We start from the raw sequence: 24,004 nt of genomic DNA, 5'->3' as shown, positions 1-24,004 counted from the left end.
AAAGAGAAAAAATAATCTGAAACATTTTCAGCATTTTTTTAGCTTTCTGAAGTTTTAGTTACTTTCTCTTAGAAGAGTCAGATTGAAATAAATGGCATGATTCTTGAAGTTTTTTGTTAAAAAATTGCTGTGAGAAAACTTAGGTCTTTTCAAAGAAATATACATCCCTAAGATGAAATATTTTATTTGCACATTTATTAATAATGTGAAGATAGGCCAGCTAAGTTAATTAACTCAAGCAAATTCTAAAAAGATGTCTAAGGTCATTTCTGGGTACAAATAAAATTTTTAATTTTGCTTTTGGATATTTTAAAACAAATGTCTGTACATTGTGTGTCCCACTGCACTCACAGCTTCAACTTTCCCCCGAAGAGGCAGCTACTAACCTGGATTTCTAGTTTAATAATTTTCTGACTTTTCTATGTTTTCATATATATGAATTCCTATGCAATGTAATTTTAGCTTGAATGTTTTTTAACATGAAAGAAATAGTATCTTACACTATAAATTCTCCTGATACATGTTTTCAGCTCACAGTACTGTTTTTTAGATTCATCCACGTTGTTACATGTGGATGGAATTCATTTTCACTGTTGTGTGAAATAACGTTATATGAGCAAACCATAATTTATCCATTCTACTGTCAGTGAACATTTGGGCTTTTCCCTGCCTATGCTATTGTGAATAGTATTATTACAAGAATTATTATTTACATGTTTCCAAGTCCATTTTTACACAAAAATGTTTCCAGAGTATTAATCTGAGAGCAGAACTGTGGCTTCCTAGATTATAAATATTCAGGTTTCCTAGAAAATTCAAAATTGTTTACCCAAGTGGTTGTTTCAGAATAAACTCCTACAACAAAGTATTCTCTGATTACTAATAAGGTTGAAAGTCTTTTCATGTTTGTCATTCATATTTTATTAGATTCCTTGTATACTTTGACCACTCTAAAAATTAAAAAAATGAAATAAAAGTCTGTAGAGAAATGTATTGGTCATGCAATATAATCTTGCCAATAGCAGTTATAATGAAAACAATCAGAAAACATCCTGCCTCAACATATACCCCACACATTCCAAAGTTCAACATCATCTTCGAATAAGTGATACATTTTTAAACAAAAATTTGAGAATTTAAAAAACAGTTTCCATAGTTTATGCAACATGGATATATCAATGTATCCAAGTTGTCACCAGATAAAATTTTACTCTTTTGTATTTAAATCTTTTGAAGTGCATAAAGTTAAAACATTGGTGTTATTGAAACTGTGGATGATAATATCAAGGTAGTGGCTTTTAAGGAGCATTTAAAAAAAAAATAAAACAGAAATTATCATAATTCATCTCCTTAGAGAATGTAAGAATTGTTTCCTCCTGAAACTTCTGAGTTTTGTTTATGTGTTTGTGTGACAAATTCAGGTGGCAGGCAAGGGGAGGGAGGGGGCAGGGGCAGGGCGGCGATGAATAGAGAACTGGACTTTATACAGGGTCAAAATCTAAAATACATTTGTCTGTGATGTCACTGTCGAAAACCCTGCAAAGAAAAGAAACCTCTGACATCCACTGCCTCTTCCAGAAGGCATATAGTCTCTAGTCCATGAATCTAGTCTTGCCTGGGGCTTTGGTAGGTTACTTGGCAACTTGAAGAAATCGTGACTACTGCTGTGTCTAGAAAATAATTTCTCCCCAGGAGTTCTGTGGTTATCCTATTTATAGCCACGTCTCTATTGAGTTAAGGATAAAAACAACTAAAGGACTGTTATTATAAAATGTTGATTAGTACTTCAGACACGGCTGATGACAGCAGCAGTTTATTCTAAAGCCTGCAAGCTAAATGAACAGCAGGTAGAGGAGCAGCAACAATGAACACTTGGATGACTGGTCACTTCACTATTTGCTGTGTTGGTCTTTTCACCCTTTGTGTGTTGCTGCTGTCTCGCTCTTCTTTTTCACATTGTATAAGTTTAAAGTGTACATGTGATGATTAAAAACCCGCACATATTTACTTTTAAAATTTTTATTGGAGAATAGTTGATTTACGATGTTGTGCTAGTTTTAAGTGTACAGTAAAGTAAATCAGGTATGCATATATCCACTCTTTTAGATTCTTTTCACATATAGGCTATTACAGAGTACTGAGTTCGTTCCTGGTACTACACAGTAGGTCATTATTAGTTATCTATTTTATATATATATAGTAGGGTATGTATGTCAATCCAATCTCCCAATTTATCCTCCCCCTCCGCTCACCCCGTTAACCTTGTCTTCTGCCTCTGTGACTCTATTTCTGTTTTGTAGGTAAATTCATTTGTACCCATTTTTTAGATTCCACATGTGTTAAGTCGCCCAGTCCTGTCCGACTCTTTGCGACCCCATGGACTGCAGCACACCAGGCTTCCCTGTCCCTCACCATTTCCTGAATTTGCCCAAGTTCACGTCCATTGCGTCAGTGATGCCATCCAGCCATCTCATCCTCTGATGTCCTGATATCCTTCTGTCCTCAATCTTTCCCAGCATCCAGGGACTTTTCCAATGAGTCAGCTGTTTGCATCAGATGGCCAAAATACTGGAGTTTCGGCTTCAGCATCAGTCCTTCCAATGAGTATTCAGGGTTGATTTCCCTGAAGATTGACCAGTTTGATCCCCTTGCAGTCCAAGGGACTCTCAGGAGTCTTCTCCAGCACCACTGTTCAAAAGCATCAATTCTTTGACACTCTGCCTTCTTTGCAGTCCAGCTCTCACAACCATTCGTGACCACTGGGAAAACCATAGCCTTGACTATATGCACCTTTGTCGGCAGAGTGCTTTTCAACACACTGTCTAGGATTGTCATAGCTTTCATGTCAAAAACTCAACATTCAGAAAACTAAGATCATGGCATCCGGTCCCATCACTTCATGGCAAATAGATGGGGAAACAATGGAAACAGTGATAGACTTTATTCTGGGGGGCTCCAAAATCACTGCAGATGGTGACTGCAGCCATGAAATTAAAAGATGCTTGATCCTTGGAAGAAAAATTATGACCAGCCTAGACAGCATATTAAAGAGCAGAGACATTACTTTGCCAATGAAGTTCTGTTTAGTTAAAGTTATGGTTTTTCCAGTAGTCATATATGGATGTGAGAGTTGGACTATAAAGAAAGCTGAGCGCTGAAGAATTGATGCTTTTGAACTGTGGTGTTGGAGAAGACTCTTGAGAGTCCCTTGGACTGCAGGGAGATCCAACCAGTCCATCCTAAAGGCAATCAGTCCTGAATACTCATTGTAAATACTAATGTTGAAGCTGAATCTCCAGCACTTTGGCCACCTGATGCAAAGAACTGACTCATTTGAAAAGACGCTGTTGCTGGGAAAGATTGAAGGCAGGAGAAGGGGACGACAGAGGATGAGATGGTTCGATGGCATCACTGACTCAATGGACATGAGTTTGAGTAAGCTCTGGGAGTTGGTGATGGACAGGGAGGCCTGGCATGCTGCAGTCCATGGGGCCGCAAAGAGTTGGACATGACTGAGCAACTGAACTGAACTGAACTGTGTCAGAGCATGGTAGTGTGATAGAGTTAGTTTGATTGAGCTCATTAATTTTCATTTTCCTTAATTTCCTCTTCCATGGTTTTTTTAGAAAATGTTATTTTATTGTTCTGTTCCTATCTTCTAACATGTTTTAATACCATTATTTTTTATTTTTCTTTGTAATAATGTAAGGGATTAAGTCTATAAACTTCCTTTGGGTACAACTGTCACTGTGCTTTATAGTTGCATGTGTGTGTGTGCTCAGTCGTGTTCGATTTTTTGCATCCCTATGGACTGTAGCCCACCAGGCTCCTTTGTCCATGGGATTTTCCAGGGATCAAACCTGAGTCTCTTGCATCTCCTTCATTGGCAGGCAGATTCTTTACCACTAGCACCACTTGGGAAGCCCCAGATAGTTATAATAGTTATTAGATATATTAGGTCTTTTAGTTATTAGGTATAAATGAACTAATTGTGTGTGTGTGTGCACATGTGCACACATGGGCTCAATGTCATCCAACTCTTTGCAATTCCACGGACGGCAGCCCACCAGGCTCCTCTGTCCATGAGATTCTCCAGGCAAGAAGACTGGAGTGGGTTGCCATTTCCTCCTCCAGGGGATCTTCCCAACCCAGGGATCGAACCCACATCTCCTGCCCTGACAGGTGAGTCTTTACCACTGAGCCACCTGCGAAGCCCCATAAATGAAGTAATGAGACCACTGAAAGAAAAAAATTGAAATTTCAGAAATAAATATGTTATAGTAATTTAATATATGCCAAAGTGGAAATTCATTTTAATGCTAAAAATATTTATTATAAATGATGCTGGCACAAATGGCTATTTGAAGAATATAAATTTAATAATATAACATCCATATCTTTGTACCATACACAGAAATGAGTTCCAGTTTTATTACTTAAATTTTCAAACAATCTTGAAAGACATGTGTGACTATGTATACTATCAGGATTCAAGAAGGATCTTCTTAACCAAGATTTTAAACTCAGAAAATCCATTAAGATGTTGATATGAAGTACCTCTGGCCGTCCAGTGGTTAAGACTCCACGCTTCCAATGCAGGGGGTGCCTGTTTGGGGAACTAAGATACCAAATGCCACAGGGCTCAGCCAATAAAAATTGGTACGAAAAATATGTAAACAAGGCTTATAAATAATAATTATGAAAAGATACACATAAAACAGATGACAATGTAATATGCAGAAAGCTTAAATGTTAATAGAAAAAAACCTACTAATACAATGGAAAAGTAAACAAATGTGGGGAGGGAGGCAGGAGGGGGGATCGGGATGGGGAACACATGTAAGTCCATGGCTGATTCATGTCAATGTATGGCAAAAACCACTACAATATCGCAAAATTAGCCTCCAACTAATAAAAATAAATGAAAAAAAAAAAAAAGTAAATGTAAAGCAAAACTGTCATGAAAAAAAAATGCTCAAATTTAAACTGGAGCTCAGGGAAATGCAAATCAAAATAATACCGAAAACAGCCTTATGTTCACAAGACTTGCAAAATAAAACAGCTAGAAGACTTACTGCTGCTGGGGATGCAGAAAAAAATGTATTTTAATAAATTTCTGGAGGAAACGTAAATTCTTACACTCTTTTAGGAAATGAGTAGATAATATTTATAAAATTTAAAACTATCTGGGATCTTTGATCCTGCAATCCCTAGGAATCTACTGCAAAGAGCAAAAACTATCAGTGTATTTAAAAAAACCAAACAAACAGGGAAATATATTACATGCTCATGGAAATAAAGGGAAAGCCCATCAGTAGTGTGGTGGTCACGGAAGCGGCTAAGAATATTCGATTTTAGAATTATGGTATGAGTGAACTTCTTGTTCATGTTGAAATGAGGAGTGTCACCCAGCGCGTCGCGGCCAGGGCAGTGTGAGTGGAAGTGACGCACCCCTCTGGGTAGGAGCTTTGGGTTCCTGTGCTGCTCGTCATCAGGCTTCCTTCCTTCTCTGTTGTGGCTGTGAAAGCTTGTATCAGCCTAGAGCTTCCTCAGTCTGGGCAGCCAAGTAACCGGGACAGAACTCCCTTGTCTTCCTCTTTTGGACATATAGCCTGACCAAAGGGAGAAAACTTTTGCAAAGGGTAAGCCACTGAGATTTTGGAATTGTTACTACAACATAACCAAGCCTATCCAGACTGCTAGAGTTAAGACAATGGCTGAGTTATAGTCCATCACTGGTGGGTCAGATGGTAAAGAATCTGCCTACAATGCAGGAGACCCAGGTTTGATCCCTGGGTTTGGAAGACCCCCTGGAGAAGGGAATAGCAACCCACTCCAGTATTTTTCCCTGGAGAACTCCATGGACAGAGGAGCCTAGCAGGCTACAGTTAATGGGGTTGCAGAGTTGGACACAACTGAGTGACCAACACTTCCACTTTTTTTTCATAATTCACTTTGACCTTGATTATACTAGGTAGCTTGATTTTCACAAGATATTGCTGAAAGACAGAAGATGCTTTAAAAGTTTATATTGTTATCCCAGTTTTTATAAAAAAAAAAGCATTTAATACATCTTTATACATACTGTATAAAGATTATATGGAGAATATATGAAAAATACATACAAAGTTTTTAAATGAAGCTATAAAGGAAAGATAAATCTAGATTTAACCATTTAAAAAAAAAAAGCTGTGTGGTGTGATCACATGCTTCAGTTATTCACATTTAACTGTAGTTACACATAAAGTATTATTGAGTAGATATCATCAAATTATTTCATACAGTATTTCTTGACTCTAGGATGCTTCAATGCTTGGTGCTCTCTTGGTCTTACCTGCTTCAAGAAGTTTTCACATATATGGCTGCAAATGCTAAATAAATACCTCAGTGGTTCTCAGAGTGTGGTCTTGCATGGGTTGTTAGAAATGAAAATGTGTAGGCTCAACTGAAGATAATCCTGAATCAGAAATTGACGATGGAGCCCAGTAATGTGTTTTATCGAACTTTGCAGGTGATTCCAATGCAATGCAAACTCATTCCTTGTTCAGTAAGATGTAGCCTTAATTCAGAGGTTAAAATGTGAAGAAAAAAAAAAAAAGTCCATCTTAGAAATAAGGTTAACTTTTAAAAATATGGACATTGCATTAATTTTCATCTTTTATCTAGCCAGGTTGACCTAGCTTCTAGGGTAAGATGGTGCCTAGCTTTGCTGGTGAAACTATGTCTTTGGACCTGTTTGTTTTTCTGTAAATCGGGAGTAATAACAGTACATATCTCATAGTCATTGTAAATAAATGAATTCACACATTTAAAATGTGTGGAACAATGTTTGGCATATAGTGCACACTTGAACGAGGCCGTCATCATTTAGGGCAGGTTACACATCTCCCTGCCTCATGGACTTTGCAGTCGGCAAGCACGATTCTTCTGCCCTCCCATACTTCATGTCCACCAGTAGTTCAAATGTTACAACTTCAGGGAAGATGTCCCCAACCTCCCCAGATTAGCCCTCATACAATTTGTGCTTTTCCTGCATGGCACTTATTTAAAATTATTTTTTCATGACGCTGATTAACAGATGTCTTTCCATTATACTATAAGGAAGCTCCATGAGGGGAGATGGTATCTGTTTGGCTCCGTTTTAAACCCTGAATATCTAGTACAAAGTAGGTACTCGGAGTATTTCTTCTATATTTAAGGATCAATTTCATCTCTGGGCTTCCCTAATGGCTCAGACAGTAAAAAAATCTGCCTGCAATGCAGGAGACTCAGGTCTGATACCTGGGTTGGGAAGATCCCCTGGAGAAAGAAATGGCAACCCACTCCAGTATTCTTGCTTGGAGAACTCCATAGAGAGAGGAGCCTGGCAGGCTACAGTCCATGGGGTGGCAAAAAGTCGGACATGACTGAGTGAATAACACTTTCTTTTCATCTGTTTTGGATCAAATCCTTTGCTGTCAACATATATAAAGCTAATTATAATAAATCTAGTGAGTTTTATAACAAGCTTTAACCAACTAATTTTCGGTTATTTGAGGGATTAAACATGGAAAGTATATCAAATCAATAAAGAGTACTTCTTTGCACAGATTTCTTCAGAATGAAAAAAAAACTGCTCCTAGCTATAAAGTTTGTGGGTTTCAATTTCATTCTAAACTAGAGGCTGATGGAGTGGAAATTAGGGGAGGTGTAAGCTTGCAGTTAAGTGATTCAGATGTAAACAGAAGGAAGAGCCTCCAGATAATCTTTCAGCTCACTTTCATCTTTTTACACAATCTCTACTTGTGTATGAATGAGTTTAGGAAGTTTGATGACTTATAAAAATTAGAATCATCAAATCTGTTTTCTCTAGAAGAATCCACTTTATATATAAAGAGTTAGGTCTGTAATTTTTTAATGATAATTATAAAAGAATGATTCACATGAAACTTCATTTCCCCAAGAATGATTCACATAAAACTTCATTTCCCCAAGACACTAGTCATTTATTTTCAAGTTTCCAAATCGTATACCCAAGTATTAATAAAATAAAATGTAAAAAAATAACCAGCCTCAGATAAGTCTCAAAAACATCTTCTCATAAAGTTCAGTTCACAAACACCCCAAATAGTTAATTCTGTCTTCTGATGGCTAGTATTTATAAGGAAGTTTAGAGAACCAGTGCAGGAGAAGAGAAAGAGGATATGGTCAAATTCTGAATTTAGTATACTGTGTTCTGTATTTTCCTTGTTTAATCATTCTGCATATTGGCTCCAAGAAACCTGCTAAATTTGTTTCAAAATTTTTCTAAACTTATTCAACCACAGAACTTCTCTCTCTCAAAACTAGAGTTAGCAAACACACTTTGAGAATTGTTAGTCTGGCTGCATTCTACAGATTGACAGACAAGTTCAGAATCCTAGTTAAAATACTAAACAACTCTGGTTACAAACAACTCAGGAGTTACAACTCGTAACTCCTGGTGAACATTAAGAGTTCACAAATCATCCATTTAATAAATCCACTTTAGAATCTTATCAAGAGTTGATGTTCTTGTAATTTGCAGAATCTACTTTGTGCCTTTTGAAAAACAAGGTATCTGATGGTCTCTAACCTTTGAGTACTTTAATTTCTTTATAATTCTGCAAAGTTTAGTAACAGGAATTTATTAACTTTACCTATCAAGTTCTTAATGAGAATTTGGGAGGTAGGTGTAAAGTGGTATCTTAAAGCATTTGAGAGAAGAAAATGTAGGCAAGCCTTATTACCTTTGGGACCAGCAACTTGAAAGATGTTAGGGACATATATTGATCCTTTGCACATTTCTGGAAAATCCTTGTTTTGGATAATATGTTCCTCGCTATAATCTACAGTAAGTATGGCATGACTGTTGTGATAAAGACAGTGAAGACCTCTAAGCTTTTAACTTTTTTCTGTTTCAGACTATGATCTGTGGTACTTTCCTCTAAGTGCACTGCCCTCTGATTTTCTTAATAGTTCAGGGCATTCTACCATTATTTCTTCATCTGGCTTTTCAGAATTAAGATGGGGGGCCTATTTTCCCCAAGGTATACATTTCTTCCACTTGATCAACCAATACTTCCTCTGTGGTTAAATTTAAGTTTTGAAGCACAGTTTTCATAACTGTTTTACTTCTTCTTGGGAGTAGTGAAATGACAAATGTACCAGAAAGTCTTGCTGGAGTATTTTAGAACATTGTTCAGTAGGTTACGTTTCCTACTATGGCCTGCCTCTGTCCATTCAGTGGTCAGCTCTCCATTGATGGTCCCTGGCTAGAGTCTGTGGTCTCCTTCCCCAATAATCTCCTCCTTCTGCTTTGTTCTCAGAGCCACCCTGCTGTCTGCACCTCTTCTACACACACAGTACCACACAGCCTCATCTCTGATGGGTTTTGTCTAACTAAATTATCCTTTCTATTACTACATCCCAGTAAGCTTTACGCCACCAACTCTTGATCATATATATTAAAATATATTCTTTATTATTCCTCTTCAGTGAATTTTCTGAGACTTTAATTATAATTTTTAACTTCTGGGAAATTAAAACATTTGTTTTTGTATCTTACAGTTCTCAGAGATCATAGTTTTTTAAAGAGAAAAATATGAAATTCATTTTGGTGACATAAACAAGATATAATTTAGATAATTATTTCATCCTTTCAAATAAAACCGCCTACATTTAAGTAACTAATAATTTAAGCACAGGTTACTATGCTTAACTGATTTAGGTTTATGTGAACCTGAAATAACACTATTAAGTTTTCAGCTGTCTTAGCAACATCAAAGGAAAAGGACTAGTTGAATGCCAACTTCGCTCGTAAACTACCAAGAGCTAAGACACATACAAATTTTATGTCAAGTAATCTAAAACCCTTCTAAAAATGATTAAATGTTATTCTATCCAACAAGAAAACAAATACAACAAATCTATCTAATTAGTTAAGACACCAGATACTGTCATGCAGTTTCAGCATCTAGTAACAAACCTCTAAGCTTTAAAATTCTGCTTCACGACTTCTGAGTACTAATAATACATTTTAAAAGGTTGATACCCACTATAAACTACATGTAGAAGTACCAGGGCACACAATTAGCAAGTAAATGTGCATACACACCAAAGATTCTCAACTCTAATTTTGGAGCTCAACCTGGCAGTCTCCAAAGATTTGTCTTCAAAGCAAAGTCATTAGCTAGCATAACTTTTAAATATAGAATTTTATACAGGGTGGGAGAAATATGATCAAACAGCTGGATACTCTGCCTCTAGCAAGTTGACAGACATATCTGTATTTCTCATGTCAAAACATGATGGACTGAATTGGCCCATGGGACAGGTTATTTTTTTATCTTTTCAAAAATTAAGAGTGCAAAATGTAATCATTAGAAACTGAAACAAAAACAAGCATTTTAGAATAGTTCTTTCAGTACCTTAAATTCTAACACAGTACAGTAAAAAAAAAAATGCCAGTTTTGCGTACTGCCATGAGGTTTTTAAAAAAATTTCTTTCTTGGTTCATATTCAGTAAATAATAAACTTGTCTTTTCATATCTGAGTTAAGAGCTCTAGGGTATTCCTTAAAAAGTAATGATATAATCACAAATAAAAATGTTAAGATAGTTCAAAGTAACAAGTCCATAATCAATAACACTAATGGTGATGTTCCTGAAACTTAACATTTTAATTTTTCCTTTAATGAGTGTGTATAAAGCAGATTTTTTCTATTTTCTTGGTTGTTGTTAACAACACCCCAAATCCACCCCAAACACATCCATGGACTTTGTTAAATTTAATAAATTAGCCTAAAATGTGGGTTGCAATGCCAGAAACGGCCAGATTAAAAATAAAGTAACTGCTGATTAAAAATGGTCTTTCTTTTATTCTCAACTATGTTTGCTATATGTGCTTTTTAAATTATTTAACAAAAAAGATGACTTTTCAAATATATAATTTCAAGTCTCAAAGTTAATTTGAAAGACTGTGTAACATTTCATTTGAAAATAATAGTTTCAGCAGATATGTGCAAGATTCCTACATGAACTGTAAATGTGTCACCACCACCACCACATTTTAGTGTTTTTAAAGGGGAATTCAAGATAAGACTATTATTTTCTGCAGTATGCAACTGATTAAAGATAGTACTTTTTACATGTAAAAATAATTTTCACTAAAAAACTCAGGTGCAAAAAGTCTGGTATTTTGTATATCAAAATAACAAGAACAAAATGAGCAATGAAAAAATAGCAAAAGTCATTACAAAAAATAGTAAATTCCTATTTAAATTTCTGTGTTCACAGGTTAAAAATGTTTATCAGTTAACTATATCACACAGATTGTAGATACTTTAAACTGTAATATAGGAAGGTAACATGGGATATTTGAAATTCAAGCTGTACTTACCAAAATAGTTTTAACCTGAGTTTTTGATATCTTCAGAAAGGTACTTCACAATAACATGATATAGTTTTTACGCAGCAGTATAATTCAAAGTTATTTTTCTTTGACTTGCTTCTTCTTAAATAATTGAGTAAAATTAGAAATATTTATTATACTTTTGGGGCCAAGTTCTCCAAACACAAGGAAGTATCCGGGTTAAAAAAAAACCTGTTATTTTTTTTCCTGCTATACAAGCATATGAAGATGTCTTTCTTGTTCAAAATGCCTTCAATTTAATCTTATTTTTACATTTTATTTTAAAACAAATGCAAAAGTGAAAAGATCATCATAGATACTCGAATATTCCCATGAAATATAGCACACCCACTAAAGAATTTAATTTCACTAAAGAATATCAAATTAATCATTTCCTCCTATAAATATTTTCTTTTTATTTATTTGTGTTTAGAAGTTGCAGTTTTAAGTACTATTAACAGAAAATACATAACAAAAGCTTCCTAACAAGTGAAAAAAATAATTATAAATGCTGGAAAAATTGGCCTCATTAACATATTTACAGACTTTTACTTAATACATACTCCATTGGAAATTAATTATATGACATTTATACAATCATTAACATTTCCAAATCACTCTGAGTAGTGAGCATTTCAGTTCTTTACTGTCTATACCCAAAGTTGAAAGTCACTCAGTTCTGAAGACAATACTGACAAGCATCGGAAACAGTCAATCTGAGATGCTATTGACGCACTGTTCTGCTCCTTCACCTAAAGACGTTTCTGTTGAGTAAGTGTCCTTATGCTTCTTCTTCTCTTTGCTCTGATCTTCCTGTAGCTTCAGAATTATGTTTCGGATTTCTTCTCTTTTTGTTCTCATTCTTGGGGGAGGAAACCAGTTTGCCAGATTCATTGGTAATTCAAAATTGAGAATTGGATTCTGAAAATAAAAATATTAAATGCACATTAGAAACTTATAATAAGTAATATTTTAGTTTCAATGACAAAAGCATTCCAGAGTAGAAATGAAAAAAAATCGGTAACATGCCAGGCATTTTGCTAGGCACTGGAGATGTAAGACAATTTCTGCTTACAGATCAGGGGTGAGCAAACTACAGCTAGTGGGTCAAATTCTGCCTACTGCCTGTTTTTATAAATAAAGCCTTATTGGAACATAGCCACAGTAACTCATCTACATGCTGTCTACGAATGCTTTCTTTCATGCACAATAGCAGAATGGAGAGCAGAGACAGTATGGCCACAGAACCTAAAATATTTATGACCTGGCCCGTTATGAAAAGGATTGCTGACCCCAGTCTAGACAGATAACTCAACAATTAAAACAGTGGATGTGACAGGTATTAAGACAGGAGAAGCAGAGAGTCCTATGAGAATACATACCTAAGGGCGTAGCACAATATCAAAAAGGGATGTTTATGCTAAGACCTAAAGGATGAGTAGGAATTAGTCAAATAAGGAATGATGGAAGCAACAGGGAAGGATATTCCAGGGAGGGAAACAGGCATCCATGTCTGGAGACGAGACAGAATATGAGATCCTGAAATGACATTCAGGTAGACGGTACACAGAATGCTGGAGTGAGAAGGGTAGAAAGAAGGCTAGAAGCTTGGACAGGAGTTAGAACATGCAGGCCATGTGAAGGATTCCAGTGTTTTAACTCAAGAGCACCAGGAAGCCATTATAAGATTTAAAGCAGAAAAGTAACATGATTAAATTTGGGTTTGGGGAAAACAACTGGGAAAAAAACACAGCAAGAGGCCCAGCAAGCTACACATAAAATAATGAAAGTAGAACACTTTCTAACATCATACTCCAAAATAAACTCAAAATAGATTAAAGAACAAAATGTAAGGGCAGAAACTATAACACTCTTAAGAGGAAAACATAGCCGCCATGCTCGTTGACATAAATCAAAGAAAGATCCTCTTTGACCCACCTCCCAGAGTAATGGAAATAAAAACAAATAAATGGGACTGAATTAAACTTAAAAGCATTTGCACAGCAAAGGAAATTATAAACAAAATGAAAGACAGCCCTCAGAATGAGAGAAAACAACTGCAAACTGACAAAGGATTAACCTCCAAAATATACAAGCAACTCATGCATTTTAGTATCAGAAAAACAAACAACCTAATCAAAAAATGGGCAGAAGACCTAAACACGTTTCTCCAAAGAAGACATATAGATGGCCAACAAACACATGAAAAGATGTTCAACGTCACTCATTATTAGGGAAATGCAAGTTAAAACTACAATGAGATATCACCTCACACCAGTCAGAATGGCCATCATCAAAAAGTCTACAAACAATAAACGCTGGAGAGGATATAGAGAAAAGGGAACCCTCTTGCACTGTTGGTGGGAATGTAAACTGATACAGCCACTGTGGAGAGCAGTATGGAGATTTCTTATAAAACAAGGAGTAAAACGACCACATGACCCAGCAATCCCACTCCTGGGCACGTACCCTTAGAAAACCATAGTTCAAAAGGACACATGTACCCCAATGTTCAGTGTAGCACTATTTACAACAGGCAGGACATGGAAGCAGCCTAGATGTCCATTGAAAGATGAATGGATAAACAAGCTGTGGTATATATACACAATGGAATATTAGCCATAAAAAGGAATAAATTTTAGTCAGTTGAACTGAGGTGGATGAACCTAGAGCTTATTATACAGAGTGAAGGAAGGCAGAAGAAGAAAAACAAATATCGTATATTTAACGCACATATATGGAATCTGACAAATCTATCTGCAGGGGAAGAATAGAAACGCAGATGTAGAGAATGAACTTGTGGACACGGCAGGGGAAGGATATGGCAAGACGAATTGAGCAAGAGCACTGACATATATACACTACCATGTTTAAAACAGATAGCTAATGGGAAGCTGCCGTACAACACAGGGAGCTTTTGTAAAGCAATTATCCTCCAATTAAAAATAAATAAATTAAAAAAAAATTTTTTTAAAGTATACTAAACGCATATATATGGAATTTAGAAAGATGGTAATGATGACCCTATATGCGAGGCAGCAAAAGAGAGAGAGATGTATAGACAGTCTTTTGGACTCTGTGGGAGAAGGCAAGGGTGGGATGATTTGAGAGAATAGCACGGAAACATGTATATTATCATATGTGAAACAGATCGCCAGTCCAGGTTCAATGCATGAGACAGGGTGCTCAGGGCCGGTGCGCTGGGATGACCCTGAGGGATGGGATGGGGAGGGAGGCGGGAGGGCGTTCAGGATGGGGAACACATGTACACCCGTGGCTGATTCATGTCAGTGTAGGGCAAAACCACTACAATACTGTAATTAGCCTCCAAATAAAATAAATAAATTTAAAAAAAAAAGGAAGCCTAGCCAGAGGTTGGTACAGCACTGTGGAATAGTGATGCTAGTGAACTGAACTAAGAAAGTGGTACAGGGTTAAAGAACTCAGCATGAGTGACACTGAGTGATGGAATTTACAGAACTTACGGCACAAATGGCTGGGGGATGAAGAAAAGGAAGAAGTCAAGATAAACTGTAAAGAATATCCAAGACAGGTATGCACGGTAAAGTCAAAAGAAGAGTGTGTTATGAGGAAGGAATGCTCAGTGTCAATGGTGCTGGGAGGTCAGGAACAATTTCAGTATAAAGGTGAGGGTCAAGCCAGATTATACAGATTTCAGAAGCAAGTAGGATTTGTGGAAATGGAAGACAAGGACTATAAATATGTGTCCAGAAACACATTTGTGAAGGGGAGAAAAGAAGGTAAAAAGATAGAGCCTGAATCATGGCAGAGATTTCTCAAGGCCAAAAAAGCCAGTAGAGAAGAAGAGCTCATCAGTGATAGAAGTGAGTGGATTCGTATTACACGGAGAACAGTCTTTTTTATGTCTTAAATATTCTCCGATTTATGAGTTTTTGCTCCCTGGAATAATTTTTGAAACAGCAGTTTTCAATCTCTCCAAAATATTTGATTATTGTGTTTTTTTACACTAATGTAAGATCAAAAACACCATTTTATTAAGTCAGATCCAACCAACTGAAACCCACCTCAAAAAAGCTCTCTACATACTGCAATACATATACGCCACAGTCACTGAAGTTGTTTTGCTGCGGTACTTTTGGATTAGAGCCTTTCATAACATCTTTGGAAAAACTTCTTTTGCTTCCTTTTTTAACTTCCCATTCCACCTCTAAATACCTGCAATGATATGTATATAGTAAGAACACATACATACATATAAATACACATACTTCCTCATCCCCACCAGAATGCAAAGTACAGGTAGAGTTTTGAACTTACTCTCTTAGAATTTTGACAACATTTGACCGAGAAGGGCCTCTGAGTGAGTCCATCAGTAGGATACAAGGTCTGAAATGACCAAATATTAATATTTTTTAATGTTTAAAAGGCATAAAAAGATGTACATTAACAATAAAATGGAGGGGAGATATAAACCTTTTAGGCAAAAACACCTTAATAATACTTAACTACCCATGATTATATTAAATACTTAATTATAGAGTAATAATTTAGCCATACCTAAGTTATGAACTTATTTCACCAAAGTTCCATAGCTAGTTCCTAAAAATACTTCAAAATTTAGTACAAAATCAAAGCAATTTTGAAAATTTGAACATTCCCTGTTCCAAAGTACCAAAAGTGAGACCACACAAAAGTAGAAGAAAGATAATCCCATTTAAAAAACCTACTGATAATTTAAATAACAAAACAGGTAATCTTCACATAAAAGAATTAGCTTGGAACCCACTGTTTTTGGCAAGATTCCACTTTAGAACACTTACTATAAAAAAAACACTTAACTTTCAAAATTTTGCTCTTAAACCTAAGTATGTGAGCGTGTTTAATGTAGTACAGAAGGTCCTGAAATGATGAAAGACCTAGGTTCTTCCTGGCTAACATTTTATGGGATTCGGAGAAAATCTTTTAACTACTCTAGGTCTCTATGTCTTCCTTTATATTAACATTGCTTTTCAAATGCTGTTACTAGAATCTCAGACAAGATTTCCTACAAAAAGTCAAAAACAGATTAAGTCTAGAAATAGGTACTTCATCACTGAAGTCTGGAGAGATCTCAGAATATGTACTTCTGAGAACCAAAACAGATTCACTCTCAATGTGAGGTTCCCCGGATCACACCTCTTAGCACTGCCCTGAGTCACTCTACAGCCTCCACACAGTGGCTATGGAACGAGTGTAAACTCCAACTCCCATGTTACCAACGTGGATCTGAATGAAAATTCTTTTGTCCTTTCCTGCTTCAAATCACTACATATCCAAAAGGAATAGTGGCTTTCTATGCACTTGCACAGAGACGGAAAGTGGGCAAATGGAGAACTGAAAAGATTTCCATTCTCCCCAACTCAATCCCAACATTGGGCATGACCCAGGTTTTCCTCACTGATTCTGAAAGCCTTTGTGACTTTTGCTTAAGTACTTGTTTATATTACAACAGTATGGTTAATATTTTATTCTAAGAGAGCATGTGAATAAAAGTCACCAGGTAGTTTACAAGATATACAGTAAATGCTTACTGTTTACAGATAGTAGGCTTTAAATGCCACTGTCCTATTTCTGAACTGCAGTTGTCATCAGCAAGGAGTCCATCATCACTGCTATCATCCTATGAAAGACAGCCTACTGTTAGTATTGAAGCTATAAAATCTAAATAACTAATAACAAAATAGCACCACTGAGGATAAAAATCCTTGTGGCAAACATGTAAAACATATATCTCTAATTAGGTGATCAGACTTTAGAAAATGTTGAGTCACTCAATCCTGAAGGAACTGCAGAAGAATCCAAAGAAAAACTTTTAATGATATAAAATATTGGAACTACTTGCTAAGCATTAGGTTTCACCTGGTTATCCTGATCTTCTGAGAAGTCGACGAATTCATCTTCAAGCATTTTACTACCTTCAGCTGATTCATCACTGTAGTTTAGTCTTATTTTGCTTAAACCATCTGTATCAATAAGAAATATTACATAATTCTTAACAAGAATAGGTACATAACTTAATGGTATATGATCTTAAAATTGATGGTAGCAATTATATAGTAATTACAAATATAAAATTTGTCTTAGCATGTAATATCACAAATACAAAATAAGTTACTTTTTTAAAAACCTGGATTGTCATTCTATTTACACAGCTGTTTCTACTACTCAGACCCAAAATTCATTAAACATTAAAAACTAGGTATCAATTCTATTATTAAAATTTATATATATTTAAATACATGTCTATAAATAAAGATTTTGTGCTAGGTATGCTAGATATCTTTAATAACAGAAGCTACAATAGTTTGAAAATAACTCAACTGTTAAATAACAGGAATACTCAGCAAATATAGAACATAAAATGAAATACTGTGTACATGTGAGAAATTAAAATTGTGAAAATATGGAAAATTGTACAAATCTTAAAAAATGATTAAAACATAGTAAGATGGGCTTGCTTTTGCACAAATAATTTTTAAAAAATACAAAAATGAAAATAATCATCATATTAGTATTTATGGATAAGGTCAACTTGGCACATTTTTCCTTCATGTTTGGTTATATTCATAAGATTTTTCAATAAAATAAAACAACACAAGCCAATGTAGGTGTTGGTAGTATGAAAATAAATGACTCACAGAAATACCTGAAAAGAATTATTTTAAAGGTCTCTTTCAAGAATCCAAATCCTTAAAAATCAATGATTAAGCTTAAAGAAAGAGAAGACTTATAAAAAATAATGAAAACTGAGTCAGGAACTTTGATGCCAAATATACAAATATTGTTTACTATAGAGCATACCATTTCCAAGTTTTTAAAAGCATGACTTCAAGGTTTTTTGACAGGATTTAACTTATTTTAGTATGAGTTATTAAAAGAGCATTAAGAATACTAATATTATTAAGCAAGACAAGATGGGAAGATAACAGGATAAAAGTGCTCCCGAAAAGATATATTTAACATATATTAAGTTTAAATGTTGTGATCAAAAAAATACTATTTAAAATAATAAAGCCCTATGATTAATCCTTTTATTATGCAAAGAATAACCTTTACAATTTATCTTTTTAAAAATCTGTATTTTAATGTTTCTAAGCTAAAATACCTATATTTAAGTAAAATTTGTCTAAATCCATAGGTAATTCAGAATTAGTAATTATAATCAAGTTGTTTTAGTAGCAAAATATTCCTAACTATACCTTCTACCTACAAATTGTGTCATATAAACATGAACTTTATACAAATGAAAATGCACGTGCATTGTAAAAGAGAGAGAAAAGTAAACAGTATAGTCAGTTTCTTCAGTCATTCCGTCCAGTGAACAAACGCTCTAGTATAAATTGAGGGGCAGTAACTCAATCAGCGCTTCTCTCAACCAGTCCCAGTCCCTGAGGTTCTCACACAGTGAGATCATCTGAAGATGCCGAACCAAGTGTGATTCTAGAGTTTAAACATACATATTGTTCATGTATTGATACCATACATCGCAAGACAACTATTTCAAATAGTATCCAACTGAAAAAACAGCAAATCAAAGTAATAACAGACATTATTACTTTCCTACAGTTGATCTTAAAAACCCAATCCCTGTGTCAAGATACAATTCTACTTATTACCTGTAGCATGTCAACCTACATCGAAGTCACTTGTGACTATATGTGTTCAGTGGTTAAATTATGTTTAAACTACCTAAAATGCTTCATTTAAATCCTGTCAACTATCAGACCAAACAAATGGATCAATAAGATACAAATCATAATCACAAAAAATTTTTACAAGCTCTCCTCTTCTTAAATTTTGATGTCATAATTTTATATAGCATAGACTGCTTAAACCATCCTCTCTGAGGCTATTCAATGTTCTTTTGGGTGAGTGATGCCTTGAAAACATCTGATGAAAAATGAGACTTCATTCCTTAAAAAAATACAAGCCCATTCTAGGGAACTGTGGGACACTATCATCACTGGATTAAGATAAACATTAAAAAAGGGTAGAAAAACACCAGTGTATCACACACAGTAATGTTAAATTAATTACCTTTAAAGATAATTGATATAGTTACACACATACTTAAAAAAAAAAGTACAAACTATAATCTTTCAAAGAAGAATAAACAGATATTGAAAGAGCAAACTAAAGGATTCACTGGGACATATACTCAAATTCAACCAGTTACTTCTCAACTAGAACACTAACTTGTAGGAAAGGGCACTAGGAATTTCTGGGATTTGTGTATACGAAGGAAGCCCTAAGGCTTTGTCTCATTGCTCTAAGTCATGCATTTTAATTCATTTTTTAACTTGAATTCATATTAAACTATATGAAATTATTGATCAAAAAGGAACTTAAAAAATGTTCTATAGAGATATAATTCACATACCATACAATTCACCCCCTTAAAGTGTACGTTTTTGGTATATTTACACATTGTGTGCAACCATCACCAGAGTCAATTTTAAAACATTTTCAAAATGTTTCAAATCTCAAAACAAACAAGCAAAAACAAACCTCTAAACCCTTTAGCTATCACTCCCTTTTACCCATATTCCTCTCCAACCCCCAAGCAGCCTTAAGCAACCATTAATCCACTCTTATATAGGCTTTCTGTTTGGGAGATTTAATACAAATAGAATCACATTAATATGTGGTATTCTGTGACTACTTCAACTTAACATGTTCTCAGTTTCATCCATTTGTAATGTGTATCACTACTTCATTTCTTTTTATGGCCTAATAATATTCCATTAAATAGACATATCATGTTTTCATTATCCATCTATTGAACATCTGGGTTGTTTCTACCTTTTGACTGTTGTGAATAATGCTGCTATAATTGTTCATGCCCAAGTTTTTGTGTGGACATACGTTTTTATTTCTCTTGGGTATTTATCTAGAAGTGGAACTGCTGGATCATATCATAGCTTTATGTCTTAACTTTTTAAGGAACTGTCAAACTGTCTTCCAAAGCAAGCTGTAGCATTTTACCTTCCTACGTTAATAATATACGAAGTTTTCAATTTCCCCACATCCTCACCAACACCTGTTGGAATCGGACTTTCAAGCCATGCTCTATAGAAAGGCTCAAGCAGCCATTAATCCACTCTGTAGGCTTGTGGCTTTGATTTATATTTCCCTCATGGCCAACAATATCCAGCATCTTCTCATGTACTAACTGGCAGGACTTTTGTTCAAAGGTGGTGAAAAACAGTGCACATGCCTTGAAGGCTTAATCTTCAGAATGCCCATCTACGCAATGCTTTCAGTGTAGCAAAATGTTAATTAATGTAGCTATTCAATGCCTTTTATTACTTGTTTCTTCTATTCAAGTATTAAAATACTAAAACTGAAAAAAAATTACAGTGACTTGGTGACTACCTATTTTGCCTTTCTTCATTCCATTTCCTCCCTGATGAAATATATTAGAAAGTGAGCAAAAAAATAAGTACTGTCGACCCTTGAACAGCACAGATTTGAACTGCACTGGTCCACTTACACATGGATTTTTTTTCTCCCAAGAAAGAGGTTAGTACACTACTGCACAGTCCGAGGCTGGCTGAATGCAGGGATGTGAATCTGTGGATGTGGAACTGTGGTATGACACAAATGGCTGATTATGATACAGTCAGAGGTGGATTTTGACTGTCAGAGGGTCAGCACCCCTAAACCCCATGCTGTTCAAGAGTCAACTGCATTTATCTGCTTGGTTTTGATGCACTTTTTTGCTTTACCTGCTAAATTCCCCCCTTTTGCCTCTTATCTTATACCCCCTAAAAGGCACAAAGACCAATATTCATAGGCCTAATATCAGCTTTGTGCAGCTGAGAATGTCAAACAACAGATATTTTCTAAGAGCACAGCAACAGCTTTCTGATTGACTAAGACGACACAGGCTGGGAGAAGCACCACACGTATGTTCAGCATTCACAGCTTAAAGGTTCTTTCTGAGGTCACATAATTTCTCCTGTGTTTTATACTGAGTTTTTTCCTCCAAAGAGAATGTATTAAATCTATTCACAGTTTATTAAGTTTGCTATCCTATATACATAGCATACTACAGTTCACAAAGTGGACTATTATACTTTGAGGTTGAAGTGGAAATTCTGCAGTTGACCTGATAAAAAAATTTAAGTATTTGAAGAGAAACTTTAGATTTCCAGAATAAGTGCTAGTAATATGGACCTGATTCAAGGAAAAAAACAATCTATTAGAACTGAAGGGAAATAAAAAAGCAGAGGTTGGACCAGTGCCCTTCTTTCCCCTGAAAACCATGAAAGAGAGTGAGAACAGGAGCTAACCTTTAATTTCAATGTCAACAACTATTTGGAGGAAAAAGCTTTAATTTTTGCCTCTTGATCTCAATTTGCCCATCTGTAAATTGAGAAGATCAAACTAATTTGCCTTATAGATTTAAGATTGTGCAACCACTGTTTATGCTGAATAAGTAAATTTCCTACAAAATAAAAACAAGTCCAAGTTCCTACAAATGGAAAATGCAGACCTTGTACTATAATTTTAAAACTGTACTCTTTGTAAGGATGAGGGTAGGAGACTCACTATTAAGGGTGCACAAGAGAACTGTTTTGAGTAATGGCAAGGTTCTAAATCTTGACTGCTGTAATGATTACATGACTATATACATTTATCAAAGCTCACTGAGCTATATTCATGAGTGAATGTTACTGTCAGTAAATTATACAATAAACCTGACTTTAAGAAAAAGTGCACCCTGAAATTTTAGTCCTATATCTAAAACCTCCAACTTACTCTGCACTCTTCGGTTTCTGAAACATTTGGTGACGTACCTGTATGGTGCATAGAACTTAAATATTCATTCTGTAGGCCATCCTCACTTTCAGTCCTATCAACAAATTGCTGGCATGCGGGTTCTCCTTTATTGAATTCTTCATTTTCACTTGCAGTATGATTTATTTTTTTCAGACTACATTTCACACTGCTTATGTTTCTCCGATAACGAGGGTCACTTTCTTCCTGTTCATTATTTGAATCAATTACAGCTATGCAATGCTTTCTGTTTAGCATCTTCTTAATTACAGGCTTGGCAGCAGAGTTTTGTGAACAATTGTCCATTTCACTGGCTGAAGGAGAAGAAATACAACTGTCCTCTACAGGTGAACTTTTTTGCGTGACTGTATTTTCATGGTAATGAGGATTAGGTTCATACTTTGGTTTTTCCAAACCAGGGAAACAAACAACGGCCAAAAACCAGTGTGCACTGTAAAAAACAAATGAAACTACTGAATATATTATTAGAAAACTTTATTATATTTGGCAATAAATATTAAAATATTTTTTAAAAAATCTTCTGTAAACAAATTTATTAAGAATGCCCAATTTTTTCAATTCTTAAATTAATCTACTTGTTTGAAGACTCACTGATTCATTAACAGAATATAATGTCTATTCAAAAACAACATAATTTTTGTCAGAATTACCTAGCCTGCATTCACTTTTGCAAACAATCCTTTGAACAATTTGTTTTTGGAATGAAAAATTCATCGTTTTCCAGGCAATTTAACAAAATGTAAATTACATCACTGCAATTCATCATTACCATTTACCTTTCCTTTGTTCTATTTATGCCAAGGGTAATAAGCTAGCAACATTAAAATATCTTCAGAAGTCTAACTAATTAATTAGACTTTATAAGTTTGAACATTTTCTAAATATTGTACATAATAGTTTTTAAAAAACTTTTCTTTTTTTTTTTTACTAATCTGTTTTTCTTATTAATAAGGTGAGTGAATGAGTGAAAGTTGCTCAGTTGTGTCCGACTCTTTGCGACCCCATGGACTATACAGTCCATGGAATTCTCAAGGCCAGAATGCTTGAGCGGGTACTCTTTCCCTTCTGCAGGGGATCTTCCCAACCCAGGGATCGAATCTAAGTCTCATGCATTGCAGGATTCTTTCCTAGCTGAGCCATCAGGGAAGCCCAAGAATACTGGAATGGGTAGCCTATCCCTTCTCCAGTGGATCTTCCCGACCCAGGAATCGAACCGGAGTCTCCTGCATTGCAGGCAGACTCTTTGCCAAACAATCTATCAGGGAAGCTTGGTTAATATTAACTAGGTATTATTAAGTATTAATATTAGGTATTAATAGCTACTAATAAAACTTATTAGGAATTAATAAGGTAGGGATTTCTTAATACTGAAAATATTATTCTTGTCTCATACTCTATTTAAATAAAATACACTAAATTGAAATAATGTATCTAGTCTAATTATCAGTACAGAAGTATCAGTAGGATTCCAGCTAGAGTTGAATTCAGGTATCATCATAGTTCCTGACAGTAGGATATAAGCTATGAGTAAGAAACTATACAGCTAAAAGTGGCTAATATTCATTAATCTAATTAATTTTATTAAGGGTTTACTATTTGCTAGGCACAGTGTTATGTGAAAGAGTCACATAACACTGAACCTGGTGGCTCAGACAGTAAACAATCTGCCTGTAATGCAGGAGAACCAGGTTTGATCCCTGGGTTGGGAAGATTCCCTGGAGAAGGGAATGGCAACCCACTCCAATGAACAGGCTAAAGATGTCAGATAATT

The 24,004-nt window shown here is 35.2% G+C and overlaps 1 protein-coding gene across 8 annotated transcripts in view; it reads right to left on the bottom strand.

The window, feature by feature from the left end:
• Positions 1-11,797: 11,797 nt before the first annotated feature.
• Positions 11,798-24,004, bottom strand: part of SENP6 (SUMO specific peptidase 6) — a 129,280-nt gene continuing 117,073 nt past the window's right edge. For all 8 annotated transcript variants that reach the window (XM_061132034.1, XM_061132035.1, XM_061132039.1 and 5 more), the window contains 6 exons: positions 22,233-22,663; positions 17,290-17,393; positions 16,962-17,050; positions 15,709-15,777; positions 15,456-15,606; positions 11,798-12,330 (listed from right to left, as the gene is read on the bottom strand). In XM_061132034.1, coding sequence (XP_060988017.1) covers positions 12,121-12,330; positions 15,456-15,606; positions 15,709-15,777; positions 16,962-17,050; positions 17,290-17,393; positions 22,233-22,663 — 1,054 coding nt within the window. In that variant the 3' untranslated portion in view covers positions 11,798-12,120. The remainder of the gene's footprint in view (positions 12,331-15,455; positions 15,607-15,708; positions 15,778-16,961; positions 17,051-17,289; positions 17,394-22,232; positions 22,664-24,004) is intronic.

Source organism: Dama dama, chromosome 28, assembly GCF_033118175.1.
Source record: "Dama dama isolate Ldn47 chromosome 28, ASM3311817v1, whole genome shotgun sequence".
Taxonomy (NCBI): domain Eukaryota; kingdom Metazoa; phylum Chordata; class Mammalia; order Artiodactyla; family Cervidae; genus Dama; species Dama dama.
Note: the sequence above shows the minus strand (reverse complement) of the source record. Positions and strands in the feature narration are given on the sequence as shown.